This window comes from Pangasianodon hypophthalmus, chromosome 7 (genome assembly GCF_027358585.1).
Source record: "Pangasianodon hypophthalmus isolate fPanHyp1 chromosome 7, fPanHyp1.pri, whole genome shotgun sequence".
In the NCBI taxonomy this organism is placed as follows: domain Eukaryota; kingdom Metazoa; phylum Chordata; class Actinopteri; order Siluriformes; family Pangasiidae; genus Pangasianodon; species Pangasianodon hypophthalmus.
In genome coordinates this window covers 7,668,598-7,687,014 of record NC_069716.1, presented here as the reverse complement: position 1 = coordinate 7,687,014, position 18,417 = coordinate 7,668,598, and the positions used below count along the sequence as shown (strand labels likewise).

Here is an 18,417-nt window from a genome sequence, read left to right as displayed (position 1 = left end):
GCCTTTGTGTCTTTACAACATATAGAGTGCAGTAAGAGTAGCGTATGAACAATGTCAGCATACAGCATTTGTACGCTTTGACTGAAATTCATTGAGTAATGAGCTTGTGGTGGTAACTGCAGCAAACCGAATATGGATGGATGCATGTGTGTCATTATGCTGCCCTCTGCAGGACAAAACAAAGTCTGCTAACTGACCTTGCATTGTGCTTCACAGTTGTATACAATATCATTAAAAAAATAAAATAAAGGAAATGACTACATGTAGGAATTCAAGTTACTACAAGGCTGTGCTGGTACAGAAAAGTCATAATTTTTAATTAAAACTGAGTAGCTTGTAAGGGGAAGGACTGACTGTGAGAAAACAAAAATTATTTGTATTTTTCCAACTTTCACATACACTAAATTCCTATGAACAACAAAACTGCTTTGCCACTATACTAGAATTAATGGTGAAAAAAGTTCCAATATTTTAAGTACAAGATTTTTAAAAAATATTCAACTCAGACTCTTTTTTTCCCTAGAGGTGTTTTGAATCTGTCTATGTGAAAGTTGAGTATTCTCAAAGTGTGCTCAAATTAGGCCATGCAAGAGAAACAGTCAAGAACTTTGGGATTCTCCGACTCTACTATGCACCCTTTCTTTGTGCTTTCGCAGGTAGGTTTTGCGAGTGAACTTGAGCTCACAGAGGTTACATGCATGCGGCTTCTCACTGGAGTGTGTGAACATGTGTGAATACAGGTGACTTGACTGTTTGAACTGGCGTGAGCATATAATACACGAATACGGCATGGCCCCTGTGTGTATGCGTTTGTGTGTTTCCAGTGAAGTGTGGCTGGCAAAGGATTTATTGCATGTCTCACACTTATAAAGTTTTTCTGGCTTTGCCTCGGGTATGTTACTTTCAATCAGGTGGACATTGCGCAGGTGTAGTTTCAGGTAGTCTGTACGGTTGAAGCTCATGCCACACTTATCACAGACATGCGGCGTTTGCCTAGTGTGTACCAGTATGTGGCGCAGAAGGTGGTACTTCTGGATGAAGCCTTTGCCACAGTGTTCACAAATGTGCATCTTCTTCCCTGAGTGCCTCAGCAGGTGTCTTTTCAGATATGGCAAGTGAGTGAACTTCTGGCCACACTCGTTGCAAACGTAGTCCATCTTGCCGCTGTGGCTGAGCTGGTGGATGCGCAGGTTGGAGCTGCTGGTGTAGTGCTTGCCGCACTCATCACATTCAAATGGCTTCTCTCCTGTGTGTGAGAGCATGTGCCTCTCCAGTATGGCTTTGCACCGGATACTGCGACCGCATATTTCACACTCAATGGGAACAGCTTTACGAGGACCCTGTCTCTCTTTTTTCTTAACTCGTGGCTTACGTGATCCCTCTGTAGGCTGCTCCGGGTGATCAGACTCCCCAAGTAAATTTTTTAAAGCTTGATCCTTCCGCTTCGGAGTTACTTTGACACACCCCTTTTTTGGCTTCTCTTTCACGTCCTCTTCATTGTCGGAGGATGCAGAATCTGAATGTCTGTGCTCGCTTCTTCTTTGGAATTTTTTGGCACTGTTTTTGGCTTTGGAGTCTTTAGCTTCTTCATCCTCAGACATGCTACCACCCCTTGCTCTGCTGCTGTCCAAGTCAGATAAACTGTGGTCTGTTCGCTCAACCTTTTCTGTAGACAGTCTACACTTTTCTTTTGACTTTTTAGACGTGGGTGCTTTCTTTGTCAACTTATCAGAGAACGTTTCAGAATCGCTGTCTGTTGAAACATGGCTACTGGACTGTTTATTGTTTTGTCGCTTTCTAGCCCCTGCTTTCCCGGTGACACCATTTCTGGAGTCCAGGTCTGAGCCCTTTAGTGACGTCTTCGCTTGTTTTCTTGCCCGACCCCTTTTCTTCTGTGACACCTCCGAAATGTAATCTTCCAGCTCAGACTCACTTTTAGCTGGACTGATATTACTACGTCTTTGTGTCTTTTTTATGCTTCCTCTTCTTTTAGAGTGTGAACTCTTCGTGGATTGCCTCTTGGCCTGTTTAGCACGATCTCTTCTTCGAGGCTTTTCTGGTATGTCATCTATATCACTGCTGATTGGGCTCATATAGCTATACGTCCTTGTCTGACCATCCTTCTGCTCTGTTGGTGACTTCTTTCCATCTGATGCATTGTCAGCATCCTGACTGACGTCATTTTTGGACCATGTTTCAGGTGAGCTGTGCTGCTTCGTCGTCTTGCCTGGAGAGGGTGGAGTCAGAGAGACGTCATCATCTAAATCATGACTAGCCATCAGGGGAGCTAAAAGGTCATGAGAAGATAAAGAAGACAAAGGAAATTTGAGAATTAGAATAGGATATAATTCCAGTCACCTGATTCTGTCACCCTTAACAGTAGCTGACGGGAATGCTAAAAAAAAGTCAGAATGCCAAACAAGAAAACCTGAATACAATGTGCAATATACATGAAATTCTTCATTTCCGGGACATAAGCAAAATGAAATCAAAAGTACTGCACTGCAGCTTCATAATATGTAGGCAGTCCATATTCATCCATTGGAAGACTTAGCTAAAGGAAATTATATTAAGCCGCAAGCACCAATTGGTCACAAAACAAAGTCAAAAAAAAAAAATAATTAGTCACCTAAAACGGAGAACTCAGTTATCTTATTTGTTATAATACAATTCTATTAGTGTGCACTTAATCATGACTATTACCACAATGTTTCCTACCTTAAGTAGAAACTTTGATTTTGATAGAAACATTTGTAAATAAATACTGTAGCAATCCTCCCCTGATGGATTAATTTGACATATGGCTTACATCACCATGACACAGAATTTAGTCAGGGTGCTGATCATCAGCACGTAGCCTACAGTTCAACCCATCAGTAATTACTATATCATGATTAATCTCATTAGAATTATGGGTAAACATCATTCTTGTAAATACAGGGGAATTTTTCTGAGTTCATTTTACTTCAATTCACCAAGATACTTTAATGCAAACACAAAACAATACAATTAAGAATATGTCTCAAATTTTGCACATATAATTATACAGTCTTTACCATTACCATTGCTCTTCTACATCTTTTTTTTTTAAACTCAAACCCTAGTTATAAAAAGGTGTTTATCTACTACTAACGTGTAAGAATGCCTTGGGCTTCTCTGCATGTTCCAGATTTGTACTGAAAATTTACAATGCTTTGCAGATATTCACCCTTGAACATTTTCCACAGTTTGTAGTGTTACAGTCTGGACCTGAAATGGACTTAATTCAGATTATGAATGTCATGAATCTACACAAATAACCAACAGCGAAGCATGATGGTGGTAGCATCATAATGTTCATAATGTGGGGATGCTTTTCATCAGTAGGGACTGGTCTAGGTTGAGGGCAAGATGGATGGTTCCAAACACAGAGCAATCCTTTAAAAAAAAAAAAAAAAAAAAAAAAAAAAAAAAACACTGTTCTAGTCTGCGAAAGAGTTGAGACTAGGTTGTTACAAAGGACATGACACTAAGCATACTCCCATAAGCATAAGTTACACTGAAGTGGTTCAAAATTCACAACCTGTATGTGTTAGAATGGCTCAGTGAAAGCCCAGCCCTCAATTTGATTGAATCTGAAAGTCTGTGTTGAATTGCTGGTCACCAAACAGTCCCCATTCAATCTGACAGAGTTTGAATAATTTGGGCAAAAATATCAGGAGCCAGTTGTATGCAAATCTATATTTGAATGTTTTCATCAAAAATTGTACTGTATTGTATATAAAACATGTCCATGGAAGTGGCTTCAGTCCAGACCTATAGTAATTAGACAGTAATTATCAGTGAAGCAGGTGGTGAGTAGTGAGTGGGTGGAATTGTCCAGTCTGCTCTTGAGATTCCAAAACAGACACAGACCGTGAACGCCTGGTGCTTGGTCCAGTCCATTAAAGCGATTAACACAATCTTCTGGTTTAGAGATGATATTCTGTCTTTTGTCTTTTAATGGTAGTTCCAGATGTATCTGCATTTTGAGAAAGACGTCACACTATAAAGCTATTGATTTGTGCATGATCCATCAAGCCTGAAACATTCATAAACAACTGTAGGCACTTGTTTTACACTGCAGTCATCCCATGCACTTCAGAAACATTTGGTCAACGTGCCCACTCTTTGGAATTTTGGTGTGTGTGTGCGTTATAATTTACACTAACCAGTTTCAGCAAAATGTTCGGTCTTTCAGCCAGTGTTGCCAATTTTGTGAATTTTTCACATTAAAAAAAAATGCAAAAAAAAAATGCAAAAAAAAGAAACCAGCAAAAAATCTAGCGAACCAATCAATGACCACCACTGTTCCCTTCAACCAATCACTGATCACCATCATTCCTAATATCCAATCACTCATCATCATCATTCCTAACATCCAATCACTCATCATCATCGTTCCTAACATCCAATCACTGATGATCATCATTTTTAACATCCAATCACCAATCACTATCATTCCTAACATCCAATCACCGATCATCATCATTCCTAACATCCAATCACCGATCATCATCATTCCTAACATCCAATCACCATCATTCCTAACATCCAATCACCGATCAGCATCATTTTTAACATCCAATCACCAATCACTATCATTCCTAACATCCAATCACCGATCACCATCATTCCTAACATCCAATCACCATCACTCCTAACATCCAATCACCGATCAGCATCATTTTTAACATCCAATCACCAATCACTATCATTCCTAACATCCAATCACCGATCACCATCATTCCTAACATCCAATCACCATCATTCCTAACATCCAATCACCGATCAGCATCATTCCTAACATCCAATCACCGATCATCATCATTCCTAACATCCAATCACCGATCATCATCATTCCTAACATCCAATCACCGATCATCATCATTCCTAACATCTGATCACCATCATTCCTAACATCCAATCACCGATCACCATCATTCCTAACATCCAATCACTGATCACCATCGTATGTCTTACCAGCATACTGCTTTATTTTAACCATCTATCGATGGATAAATTTATAAGTACTAAAATTTACTAAAATTAAGTTATTACATCTGTATCTGCTTCCTTCATATCTATTTCCCAACAACTTATGAACATCGCTTCATTTTGTCTGCATTCTTGATAGAAATTATAGTATTTTCTAAACACATTAATAATTGCTTTAGCACTATTTTGTAAATACATAGCTTGTTGTGCCACAAACAAAGTCTCCTCTTCTTTCAAGAAGAAATAAGTTATAGTCTATTATTTTCAATTCTGATAAAACTCTGTTCAATCCTATCGTCAGTGTTTTGAGAAAATCTTCCTTCATGTAACACGTTTTGAAATGCAAATGATCAACAAATATTCACCATACCGAAAAAAAACAGCCAGTTTACTGATTGGGCTGTGTACGCCCAATAACACCGTCAGTGATTCAAATGAGTCAACTTGATTCAGGTGAGTCAAATCCTAAACGGCTCCCAGTTGTACGCACAGTGCACTGCATAGCATAACGCATAGAAACATGCGTACGCACAGACCTGCCGTGTAACTTGTTGATTAACTTTTTGTTGATCTTGACACTAAAATTCCTTCCTCATCACTGACTTCACTAATTAAACACATCACAAACTTCATGAACTCGAAACAACAACAACAAAACAACCACCTGCAGGTTAGCACAGGACTAGTTAATTAAGCAGCAAGTTTCGATTCTGTAGCTATACAAACCACAAATAAAATGAAATAAAATTCAAGTTTTCCGGGTGCATGACACTCACACATTCTGTGCATCATCATTTTTCCCAGAGATGGTTTTAGTCTCTGAAGTCAATTTTAATTATCTGCTGAAATACAGCGCATGCTAACATATAAGTCTACACTAGCATGCACTTCCGCTTCCTGTCAATGCTTTGTTTTGCTTCCTCAGCTGTGAGAGGGGACAGACGCAGAATAGCGCCTCTAGCGGCGTGAAGGGAAATTTCCTGAACATGAATAGCAGGTGTATACTGTACAGGTGAGTGCAAGAAGGTGCCACCACCAAATGATTTAGGTGTGGCAGATGTTCATTTATTTATCACAAGTAACAAAAAGTGCATATTAAGATATAAAAAATTATATACATATATATATATATATATATATATATATATATATATATATATATATATATATATATGAATGGGATACTTGTGCCATCTCATGCCCACTGTTCCTGTTCTCTGGCCCTCTCAAAGTAGTTACTGAAAATGAATGAGTGCCAATGATTATTTGTATTCTATCTGATTCTAAAGACTCCTTCACTCTTCTCCTGTTCTTTATTTTAGGAACTGTCATTTTCATTCATTCACTCATCTTCAGTAACAGCTTTATTCTGGTAAGCGTCATGGTGGCTCCAGATCCTATACCAGAAACACTGACTTTGAGGTGGGAATACACCCTGGATGGGATTCCAGTCCACACAGCGCACAATTCAGAGACTCATTCACACCTACAGGCAGTTTAGTGTAGCCAATTCACCTACATGTATTTTTTATTAGGTGGGAGGACATAGGAGAGCCCAGGGGAAACCTACATAGACACGTGGAGAACACGTAGAACAACTCCACACATGATAGTAAGATCAGAATTGAGACCTTGGAGTCTCTCGTGGCTGCACTACCAACGTAAAATTAAAGGATTTAAGACAAAATATGAAGACGCTTAAGACCACAATAATCACAGTGGAAATGAGACAATCACTTAAATGCTACAAATGGTTAAAAAAAAAGTTGCTGTTTTTAGGCTAGCACACTTTAGATGACCTGTAAAGGTGGGAGTCTGTTGCTTGTGATGATTTCTGCTTTTTTCTCCACTCTCTGCTGGGAATGGAAATACTCTAATATCTTTCTATATACATCTCCAGCTTTAGAATTGAAAGGAAAAAATATATTTTCTGTTGTTTTGTGAAAGTGATTTTTCGGATTTCATTGACCTTAATGCTGAGAGAAAATCATATGCGTCTGAGCCTTTTTGATCTTTATATGCCTTGAATAAGATATAAAGCAAACTGTTTCAAGTCACTAGAGACTTCAATGAGAGAAATAAATAAAGCAGAGCATGTTAGTGGGGGGGCAGCATGATGGCACAGTGGGTAGCATTGCCAACTCACAGCTCCAGGGTTCCTGATTCAATCCTTAGCTCGGGTTTCAGTCTGTGTGGAGTTTCACATGTTCTCCTCGTGTCAGTGTGGGTTTCCTGTGGATTCCTCGGTTTCCACCACCTTCCAAATACATGCCAGTAGGTGGACTGGCTAAAGTAAATCCCTGCTAGGTGTGAATGTGTGTGTGCATGGTGCCTTGTGATGGACTGGTTTCCCATCCAGGGTATATTCTTATATCAGTGGTGTTCCGGATCCAACGCAAACCCTGACCAGGATGAAGCGGTTACTGAAGAATGACAGAACGAATGTCACTGGGGATGGAAATCTTTAATCTTACTAAATAAAATACTTTTACAATTACAAAACTTTGCACTTAGCTGTATGTAGAAAAAATCTTTGTGGTGTAAATATTTAGTCAGATAACATTCTATAGTTTCATTTTCCCAAGTAGTTATGACCTTGCAATTTATAGCAGCTTTTCAGAACATCATATGATGACTAGAGATCAATCAGTAAACTAGATGCATGGAGAAATTTGGAAAACTGAAAAATAAAATCCAACTAAATAAAAAAGCAACTGATTGTTACAACATGTTGCTGTTTTACTGGCCTCTCTCTTTCTGTGCCTCTCTCTCTCTCTCTCTCTCTCTCTCTCTGCATCATCCCATCTGCGTCAAAAGGCTTGGAATATGACACAAATCTCCACCATTTAAAAATAGAGGCAAATGAATAAACGGGTGGCAGGAATAGGTGAGGGAGGCAGTCAATGAGGCACGCAAGTAAACCTAAAATAGTTTGAATTAGACAGAGATGACAGGCCTGTATTTAGTTCTGCGTAGAAAGATGCGGGAGTAGAGGAATGACTGACAGCATATTCATCAGCCAAATACAATGTGTTGGAAAAAGAGGAAAAGAATGAAGATGTGAGAGGCGTTTGAACGTGGAAGACAAAACTGCACCATACATGTGCACATTAATATCACATCCAGACACTTTCCTTTGTCATCAAAATAGTAAGGATAACCCATTCATTTTATACGTAATAGTCCTTTTTTGGGTAGGAGATTGAATTGGTACACGCAAACTCCTCCATGCCTCCTTCATTCTTATAAGTTTCTCTCTAATCCTCCATCTTTTTCCACTCAGGCTCTCTCTCTGTCCCCCTCCTCACTTCCGACGGACAGTGACTGGCATGAATGAGTTTGTCTTTCTCCACCTCTGCCCACAAACATGAAGAGGAGGGCGAGAGATAGAGTAGAGAAAAGATGAGTAGAGAGAATGTAGAGGACAGATAGAGAGGAAGGAGTGGACAGTACTTGCTTCAGAAAACAACTGCGTGCCACTCTGTGTGGAGAATATACAGAGATTACCATAATCAAGGATGAATAGTATTTGTGCTGCATATATTTAAAATACAAAATACTACTGTATAATTTGTATTTGATGGTCATTTTAAAAAAAAAATAAAATGTGTAATTCTCAGAAATTTACAAATGCCTGGATTCATCAGAGACGAAATGGACTGTCAACTCATTTGTGTCTAGGATGTTATGAAAACTGTTACTGTTGTTACTGTTTAAAAGCCTTCCCATGCTCAGTAATTCTCTTTATTATTTATTGTCCTAGTGTTTCATATGATATTATACTGTATAACTGCTGCCATTTTGAGGACCACATAGGGGACTGACTGTGCTAACAAGGTGTCTTTAATTTGCTATGCTATTGGAAAAGAGGGATTAACAATTTTTTACCCATAAAGAGGTACCATTGGACGCCAAAAAAAGCTCCTGACTGTGTAATGAACACTATATTTCAGGTCAAGATGCTAGCTAACTAGCACTCTCCTTATTGCTTTGTCAATTACACCAGCGCTCATAATATCAGCTGTGTAGCAGGTGGTCCAGAGCTGGAGCTGGGATCCGCACCTTGGGATCCTACATCTGTCAAAACCAAAAAAGTTGTTTTCTGAACCATCTTTAACATTCCTCTTTCTCTATTTACACATTTAAATCTCCACACACAGACAGGTTTACTGAGCTATGTCAGCTAGCTAGCTACTTTATGAGACAACCAGGAAGTTTATGTTAGGAGAAAATATTGCTAACTTTAGCAAAAGGTTAGTTAGCTAGCTGATATCGAATTACCCTTCTTACAATGACACTATTTAATCAACTTTGTCAATGACTTTTCTCTTCCAAAGTAAGGTGAGTAATTTTAGCCATCTTTCACCTCTAGTTATGTTCACATTGTGCAGTGAAGTCAGAAATTCAGTGACTAAGACGCTAGGACAAATAGCTAGTGATCTGAATGCTAGCTAACAGACAAAGCTGGGGTGCCTACAACTACATATAGGCTACATAAAAGCGGCTTAACCTTTGTAACAGTAGTATATTAGAAAGGAAAGAGGGAGTATAATTAATTGAAGCTTCACAGTTTAGGGCAAATCACCAGCATAGTTTCTGAAGGATACTTGATTTTAGTGTTAGCCATCATCCACCATTACCCTTATCAACTAAAGTGTCAATACGGATCTTATGTTCCTTTTACTGATATGTTCTTTATTTACAAAATACAAAAAAACATATATTATTTCAATACATTTTCAGCAGTATTTCAAAAGAACTAGTGCTTTCCTGCCACCTAAATCCCAATTTAACAATGCAAACATGTACACTTACACCAGTAAAAGTTGGCGTTGCGTGGTTCACAACTCAAAGGGCATGCACATGTGTAAGCATGCACATCAACATGTGCCAACACACAAACATACACAGCGACTGCCCACTCCCCATTCTGCCATCTGTTGCTCTATAATGAGTGTGTCAGTGTCCCGAGTGGTGAGGAGGAGTGCGGTCATCTGTCTGATCCCACTGCCTCATGTGTGCCAGTGTGTGCTTGTGTTTGCGTGTGCCTAACTTACCCCGCGGGTGTGTGTCTTAGCCTGTGCTCCCCTGTAGCGCACTGAATCTTCAGATGACTGAGCCAGTGGGTTGATATGATTGTGTGATATATGACAAAAGTCAAACCAGAACATACATGCCAGTATGTGCAAGTTTTTGTGTGTGAATAAGTGTAGTGCATGTTCTCTGTATCTGTCTAAGCGTGGGTGTATATAGTGTGTGTGTGTGTGTGTGTGTGTGTTCCCTCCCCCCGGCCCCCTGTAGTGATTTGAATTTTCAACAATGACTGGACTGGTGGGCTCACAGAACATTGTGTGTAGGTGTATGTACAGGCATGCAACTGTGTTCTTGTTTGTATGTGAGTGTGTGTGTGTGTGTGTGTGTGTGTTTGTGTGTGTTTGTGCAAGCAGGTTTTTAACCCTCTGTAAGAACCAAATGTCCTGATGATTTCAGTTACACATGACAGTTTTGACCTTGTCTTGCTTCCCAAAACATGTTTTTTTTATTTTCACTGAGAGCATCTACATTAGAGAAAATGCCAGAATTTCCAGAACAAAACAGCTATAACTCTATTTAGCACTAGCACTAAAGGATCAAATCTTATGGATGAAAATCTGGTAGTTTAATTACCTTCAGGGTTTAGTTTCATAGCTACATAATCTTTTGCCATCTTAAAAGTACCCTGAAATTATATATAACATTATGAATTTGGTTTGGTTTCTTCTCGTCATTTACTGTCAGGCTTGGAAACCCATATTCAACAAATGTTTCAGCATATTTTTGTGTTCATTTTCTTGACTTCTGGTGTAATTTCTGGAGATCTTCTCCTATTTCAGCATGTCAGGATATCAAAAAAAGTCTAAAATAGCACATACACAACTGCGATATGATTAGTAATATATCAAAAACACACTGGAGGACATGTTATGTATGGTGTAAGTCGGCTTAAGGCTGTGTTAAGTAAGGAATAAAACACATGGAGGCATGCTGTATTTCCTTACAGAAAGCTTCACCAAAGCATGTATAGAGTTTTTTTTTTAAATCTGTTTATGATTATGCTTAGATTATGTAGAGCTATGTAGCCATATAAAGTATTAGAATGAGCACATTAATAGAAACCTGTCATATACCTTGCAGCCAGCACTACTGTCAGAGCCAGTTATGGAAAATGAATCAGCACCTTCTGATTCAAGAATTTCGCAGCACTGTGGCATAATTTGACATAATTATTATTTTTTTAGATCTCACTAATGTCTCAATTTACCAAAACACCCACAGTGAATTTATCTGCAGATTGGTCACATTATTCACAGAACACAACAATGTGCTTATTAGCATGTGCATTTGCCTGCAATATTATATATTGGGAAAACCATGTACTCATGACATGTACAAACCATTTAGGCCTCTTAGATCAGTAGGTACTAGTCTACTAGTTATTCTCAGATTTAGAATAAAATATAGTGAAGTAACATTCAGCTACTATGTTACGCCTATTTATTGTCCACATGTGTAATGTGCTATACAAATAAACTTGCCTTGACTTTCTTTCTTCTTCTTCTTCTTTTTTTTTTTTTTGAGAAACCTACATAGGTTTAGGCATGGCATTTTTTAGACTCAGTAATACGATTAGCTCACAAAGATGGTAAAACCAACATAGATGTAATGTTTGTGTGTGTTTGTGCATGTGCAGATGGAGTGCATCTTGAGAACATTCAACGACCTCAGTCATGCTCAGGACAGAACAGGTCAGAACTGACTCAGTGCGGCCCACACTGATACAGACACACACACACACACAAACATACACACATATGCACACCTTTTAGACAACACTCCCCTAATTAAGGCAAATTTATAGGCTTTATTACACTGTCTGTGTCTTAATTTAGAGAGATTGTGTAACCAGTATAAGCAAATGCTTTCGCTGTTATAAATTTGTTATAAATGTTAAAAATCTAATTTTTTTGGAGATAAAATAGCTGTAAGCAAGGTTCTTAATGATTTTTTTTTTTTTTTTGAGAAACACTCTCAGAAATAAAGATACCAAACTCTACTTATTTGTTGCTGGGGTGGTACATGTTTTGTACCTTTAGTATGTGTTTTTCACCTGTAAAAATAATTTAAAGTATAAAACTGTCAGCTAGTTCCCAAAACATGTTTTTTTAATTTTTATTGAGAGCATCTACATTATAGAATGTGCAAGAATTTCCTTCAATTAAGAAACAACAAAACAGCTATAACTCTATTTAGCAATAGCACTACAGGGTCTCGAGCACCAATAATGTATTTTTAAAGCTTTAATTCCCTAAATTTCCTGTCTATCTATCAGTGAATGTATCTATCTATCCATCTAGCTATCTGTCTGTTTGTCTGTCTGTCCTTCTATCACTCAATCTATCTATGTATCAATCAATCAATCAATCTATCTATCTATCTATCTATCTAATTAAAGATATTAATGGTACTAAAGATGCAGTGGTACCTTTATTTTTGAGGGTTCATGAAGTGCCATAATAAAACCTGTTAGTAACATGGCTCAGAGTCTGATAACTACAATAATCCATTAAATAGACCATAATCATGATACACTTTAGTAAGGTGGAACTTCAAATGACTGCATGGCCATCCATAGCACTAAATATCTAAAATAAACACCTAAAATAAAAGTGAAAAGATAACTGGGTAAAAACTGTGGTATTGACCTAGTCCCTGATTATTATTATTATTATTATTATTATTATTATTATTATTATTATTATTATTATAAGACATCATTCTTCAGGCTTCCGGTCCGTATGTTCTTTTTTTCTTCACAAACTCAAAATTGTTGGCTTTTTTGTTGCTTGAGCTGTTTCCTCTTGAAATGCCTACGTCCTGACAGCGTTTAATCTTATTCTAATTGCACTCACGGGAGAATGACGGTCCTTTGTGCCCGAAAACACGAGCAAGTTTTGTCTCCCTCGCGCGCGCGCGCAGACGCGCAGACACACACACCACACACACCACATACACACGCATACAGTCGCACACACAGATTTGCACACACACACACACACACGCACCGCGCCGCTTCCTCCTCTTTTCATCTCGCCCTCGCGCGCATTACGTATGAGAGATCCCGGAGCCGCGCGCTCCCGCCCCCGCGCGCTCCCGCTATAAAGCGCACCGGTGCTGGTGCTGTTCCTCAGTCGCAGCGGCCCGAGCTCGAGCTCCAGAGCTGACCAGAAGCAGAGATAGCAGGCTTTCCTCGCTCAGGCTAACTCGCTCACGGCTTTGGTTCGGGATGGAAACTCGTGGTGCCGCGCGGCGTCAACGCATCTCTCACGCGCTCAGCTTCAAGAGTGAGTACCCATTTGACTTTTCTATTTGTTTATTCGTGTTAATAATGATAATATAATAATGATCTGTAATAGTGTTTATTGAAACATTATTGAAATTATGCTGTCTTTGATGCAGTTTAAATGTTCTTTTGGTGATGCACTATGAAGAACTGTTAGAGCTCTGATTGCACCTAAAGCCTAACTGATTGCACCAGCATGGTCTAACATTTACAAATTTGTTATAAGTCGTTACAAGTTACGAAAGTCAGGGTTAAGCAGGGTTAGCCTGTCTACCTTTTTCATGACTTGATATGCTCGAAGGCATCACCATCACCATCAGCATGATCGTTCAAAGACATTTGGCAGGACAGCACAGAAATCCGATACACTTTCTTTGGAATAAGTCGCACAGCATGCATATTCGTTTTGAGCATGAAGTGCCTTCGTGCGCAGTGGACACTGTGTTTGTCCGCCGAACCGTGCAGCACCGGGGTCATGGCCTACGCAATTGGAAAATTTTGCGCACGGAAGATGAATGCGCGCGGCATGAATAATTCACGCGCTGCGCTGTTTTAAGCAGCACGTTATTATTCGGTGTCACCGGAGCCCACAGAGCCGCGCGCTTAAACTTTAATGCCAGCCGCTCCTTTTTCACGCACGTGACGCAAATCCGACCTTGTTGTTTCACACATCTTCAGACACAGTTCAGGATACTTGGTGGGATGTCTCTTATCGGCACGCGAGGTTTCTGTGAGGCGCGCGGGAAACCGAAACAGGTGTCAAGTCTTGTAGGTCTCCAACAGCATCAGTTAGCATGGTGTTATTTAAGGCAGGTTGTATGTTGACACAAAATCAGTGCCTGTGCCAGGTGTGTTTCTCCTGAGAAGAGAAAGCAGTGGTTCTAATCTTGTTGTCTTCCCTCTCTCTCACTGTCTCTCCAGGCGGTCTGTCTCTATGGCTGGTGCTATGGCTGTTGGCATGTCACTGTGCCCCAGGGAAAGCATGTCCAAGGCTGTGTGTGTGCTACCACATGCCCATGACCGTCAGCTGCCAGTCTCAGAACTTCTCCTCTGTCCCGGCTGGCGTGCCCTATGACTCCCAGCGTGTCTTCTTGCAGAACAACCGCATCACCGAGCTCAGGGCTGACTCCTTTGGCTTTGAGACACAGGCAAGTTGGACTCTTTTTTATGTCAGTGGAAATATACAGCATATTTTCTCCCATTTCCCTCCTTTCATTTTATTTCATTTAATTTTCTCCATTTCAGGTTCTTTGGCTGTATTCAAACAACATCTCATGGATTGAGGCAGGTGCCTTCAGTAACCTGCGTGTGCTAGAAGAGCTGGATCTTGGCGACAACCCATCTTTACGCCAAGTGGATGGTGGTGCTTTCCGGGGCCTTGAGAGGCTACAGAGCCTGCACATGCACCGGTGTGGCCTGACCGAGCTGCCTGCAGATGTGTTCCGCAAGCTTTACAGCCTGCAGTTCCTCTACCTGCAGGAGAACCAGCTGAACCACCTGCCTGATGGTGTGTTCTCTGACCTGGTCAACCTCACACACCTGTTTCTGCATGGCAACCGCCTTCGCATAGTCTCCGAGAACGCCTTCCGTGGCCTGGTCAACCTCGACCGGCTGCTGCTGCATGAAAACCGCATCCGACAGGTGCACCGCCGTGCCTTCCGTGACCTGGGCCGCCTCACCATCCTCTACCTGTTCAACAACGCACTGCGTGAATTGCCTGGTCAGACGCTCAAGGACACAGCGGGCTTGCAGTTCCTGCGCCTCAACGACAACCCTTGGGCATGTGGCTGCGAGGCGCGCTCACTCTGGCAGTGGTTCCGTGATGCACGTGTCTCCAGCTCTGAGCTGATCTGCACCTCGCCTTCTGCACGCCAGGGCCAGGACCTGCGCTTCCTGCGTGAGCTCGACTTTGCCACCTGCCCACTGCCTGATCCTGGCTCTCTGACTGGCACCACCACCACCACTTTCAGCACCAAGACCCGCTGGTGGTTCTCCAAGAACAAACCAGCTGCCTCAGCCAAGGGTGTTTACCAGAAGACCGCCGAGCTGCCCAAGGCCTTCCCCTTCTCCTCGGTGAAGAACGCCCATTCTGCAGCAGTAGCAGCAGCTGCAGCTTCAGCATCTAAGTACGAGCTGACGCCGGAGGAGGCTGCCTTGCCGAAACTTGAGCCTGAAGAGTACTGGGCCAACTACGGCAACGAAGATGCAACCTCAGTCCGTTGCTTTGAGCTCGATTGCGACGACTCACAGATCCTCCCTTCTTCTTCTTCTTCTGCCTCTCCCACGTTTCTGTATCTCCTCTCTCTCTCTGTTCTGGCTCTCTCGCTTCACTTGCTGTTTGGCTGAGCGGAGTGTACTAATCTCTTCTCTCTTCTTCTTTTGCCCTTTTTTCTGTATTTGGCCCCTGATGACTTGATGGGGTCTGATGCTGACAGGCACACAACAGCAGCCACAAAGACCTCAGGAATGGCAAAGATGGCACACACACACACACACACACACACATGCACACACATGCACACACAAACACACACACGCGCATGCACACGCACACATGCACACACCCACACACACACGCACACACATAGTTGCTCACATACATATGTGTGAATGCAGATAAACACTTTTAGAAAAACATTTGGTGCTGCCTAGTGTCATTTATGAGGCAGAGTGAGGAGTGTTGCCTGGACTGCAACTCTCAGGAGACCTTGCAGCACTACACTGGGCACTCTACTTCTGCAGTCAGTGACACAAAAACAGACAGAGAGATAGATAGAGCTAGACAGAAAGTAAATGGTAGTAAAGGGCGATGAGGGGTCAAAAATAACTGCAGTCTTTCAGAGATGTGCTATAAAACCTTCACAAGAGAACATATAAATAACCTAAACAGCTGTAAATACGCACTTCCACATTGTCACATGAAGTAACTCATAAACAACTGGGACAGGAATGCTAGGTACACTAGATTGTGCACACAATCCCTTCTTCTTGTCTGTATACTTGATTTCATAATCCATAATGAGAAATGTGAAATGGAAAGATGGATTCTGCACCCATGTGTCTTTATTCATTTAAGGATTTTGGAGTGGTAGTGTCTATCCTGCAGTGATGTTTACATATAAACAGCGTTTGTAATCTGTGTGTGTGAGGTTAGTTCTGGCCTTTCACTGTGTTTTTTGTTTCAGAGATTTGTACCTGAATTAATGTTATAAGGAGACATTTCACTGTACACAGAACTGTGCATCATGTCATCCCATTGCTGTAAATAAAAAAATCCCTAATAAACTTTTTGTATAAACAGAACATGTGTCTTTAGTGTTTAACTTTTCCCTCTATATATTCCAATGAAATAAATAATAAATTCAATAAACATAATACAAAAAAATTAATTAAGAACTATAATATAGTGTATTATTATTATTATTATTATATAGTAATAATTTGGATCTACATTATGTAGAGACACACATACATATGGGTGATAAAGTTAAAAACAGTGGTTTGTTATGCCCCTAAGAGGCATTTTATTGGCAGGGTTTGGGTCCAAGTGCCCCCTTAGAGGCAAAGATCAGTGTAAATCAATACAAAGTTCTGATATTTCTATCCTTCTAGGATGACCCCGTCCCCATCCCCAGTGCACGAGGGGTCAGTAATAGTTTGATAAGCAGGAAAATGATGTAAATCTTATGCAATAGCCTTCACAATCACCATACCCCAACAGAAATAAACATTTATGGGAGATTTTGGAAAGACAGAGCTCTCCACCACCATCATCAAAACACCAGTTGAGGGAATATCGTTTTGGAAGAATAGTGTTCATTTTTCTAAACAGCTCCAGAGACTTGTACAATCTATGCCAAGTTGAATCGAAGCTGTTCTCGTGGTTTATTACTAAGACTCTAACTACCTCCTTAATAAGACGCTACTTATAATCCTCTTTTTAATATCTTGAAAGTCTTTAAAGCAGCCATGTGTGCATGTTTTCATGTTTGTGTCTGATTTGGTGTGTGTGTGTCTATGTGTGTGTGTTTGTGTTTGTGTGTGTGTGTGTGTGTTTTGTGGTTGGCAAACGAGAACAAAACTTGAGTCAGTGAATGAGAGTCATATACGTTCACACATCTCTTAATGAACGCGCCTCCACAACACTCACACGTACACGTAAGCATTTATAAATAACAGCCGGAAGTGTTTCCTTCAGACATATAAGTACTCTGCATTCTCTCTCCCTCTGTGCACTTCTTCCCTCCTACACTTCTGCATCACTTCTGTTTAATCTTTTATGTTTCTTTGCATGTTTGTTCTCTGCTGTCAAGGACTCAAATGCAGTTCACTCTGTATCTCTCCAACATCTAATCATCTTTTCAGGTCCATTTTTGGTTTCACCCTCCCTCCCTCCCTCCCTCCCTTTCTCTCTCTCTCTCTCTCTCTCTCTCTCTTTCTCTCTCTCTGGCAGTGACTTTCCTTCTAGCCACAGATGGTAATGTTTGGCCATGTTGGCGTGATAGTGACGTTCATGTTCATTCATGAGGGCTTTTTAGAGATAAATGTGTGTTCGCATCAACGTGAGTATGTGTGTGTATGAGCGAAAGAGTCTAAATTTTCAGTGAGAAATCTTTACCCGACAAGACTGGGTTTTATGGAGGAGGTGATCACGTCAGTTGATAAAAAAGGAGCATGAAGTCTCTAATAGTCAGACTTGAGTGAACTTTTCTGTATGAGATACTGTACATAAGAGGATACTGTACATAAGAGGTTGGATTCAGATCAGAATATTTGCAGGAACACATTAGTGGTCCAGTTGTCACCATGTGACCAGTATGCAACATACTAAGGGTGTAACGCAATGCCACTATCTGTACCTTTATTCGTATTTAAACTGCAAGTGGGCATGGTTTTTATTTAGAAGTGGGGTTTTTTTGTGAAAAAAGAAAAACACTGGAAAACCCTGGAAAAAAAAACAAAACTACTAATAGCAAGTTGCAGGACATAACTTTAATCAACTCCTGAACTTCTGCACTTCT

At 40.5% G+C, this 18,417-nt stretch overlaps 2 protein-coding genes across 3 annotated transcripts; one reads left to right on the top strand and one right to left on the bottom strand.

Moving 5' to 3' along the window:
• Positions 1-290: 290 nt before the first annotated feature.
• Positions 291-5,935, bottom strand: LOC113542888 (zinc finger protein 37 homolog). Of its 2 annotated transcripts, none has more exons than XM_026940726.3 (2): positions 5,793-5,935; positions 291-2,287 (listed from the first exon to the last, which is right to left on the bottom strand). In XM_026940726.3, the coding sequence occupies exons 1-2, from the start codon at positions 5,809-5,811 to the stop codon at positions 600-602; spliced, it is 1,707 nt and encodes a 568-aa protein (XP_026796527.1). In that variant the 5' UTR covers positions 5,812-5,935; the 3' UTR covers positions 291-599. The 2 variants fall into 2 exon arrangements, with proteins under 2 accessions (XP_026796527.1, XP_034161763.1); XM_034305872.2 differs by lacking the exon at positions 5,793-5,935 and adding an exon at positions 4,191-5,760.
• A 7,167-nt stretch (positions 5,936-13,102) lies between these two features.
• rtn4rl2b (reticulon 4 receptor-like 2b) lies at positions 13,103-16,700 on the top strand. Its single transcript, XM_026940733.3, has 3 exons — positions 13,103-13,397; positions 14,318-14,544; positions 14,642-16,700. The coding sequence occupies exons 1-3, from the start codon at positions 13,340-13,342 to the stop codon at positions 15,740-15,742; spliced, it is 1,386 nt and encodes a 461-aa protein (XP_026796534.1). The 5' UTR covers positions 13,103-13,339; the 3' UTR covers positions 15,743-16,700.
• Positions 16,701-18,417: the final 1,717 nt, after the last annotated feature.

What these genes read in the sequence shown, in the direction of transcription:
- rtn4rl2b (XM_026940733.3), top strand. Translation starts at nt 13,340, where the DNA reads ATGGAAACTCGTGGTGCCGCGCGGCGTCAACGCATCTCTCACGCGCTC. An exon ending in TCACGCGCTCAGCTTCAAGA is followed by an intron (nt 13,398 to 14,317) that starts GTGAGTACCCAT and finishes CTGTCTCTCCAG; the next exon opens with GCGGTCTGTCTCTATGGCTG. An exon ending in CCTTTGGCTTTGAGACACAG is followed by an intron (nt 14,545 to 14,641) that starts GCAAGTTGGACT and finishes TCTCCATTTCAG; the next exon opens with GTTCTTTGGCTGTATTCAAA.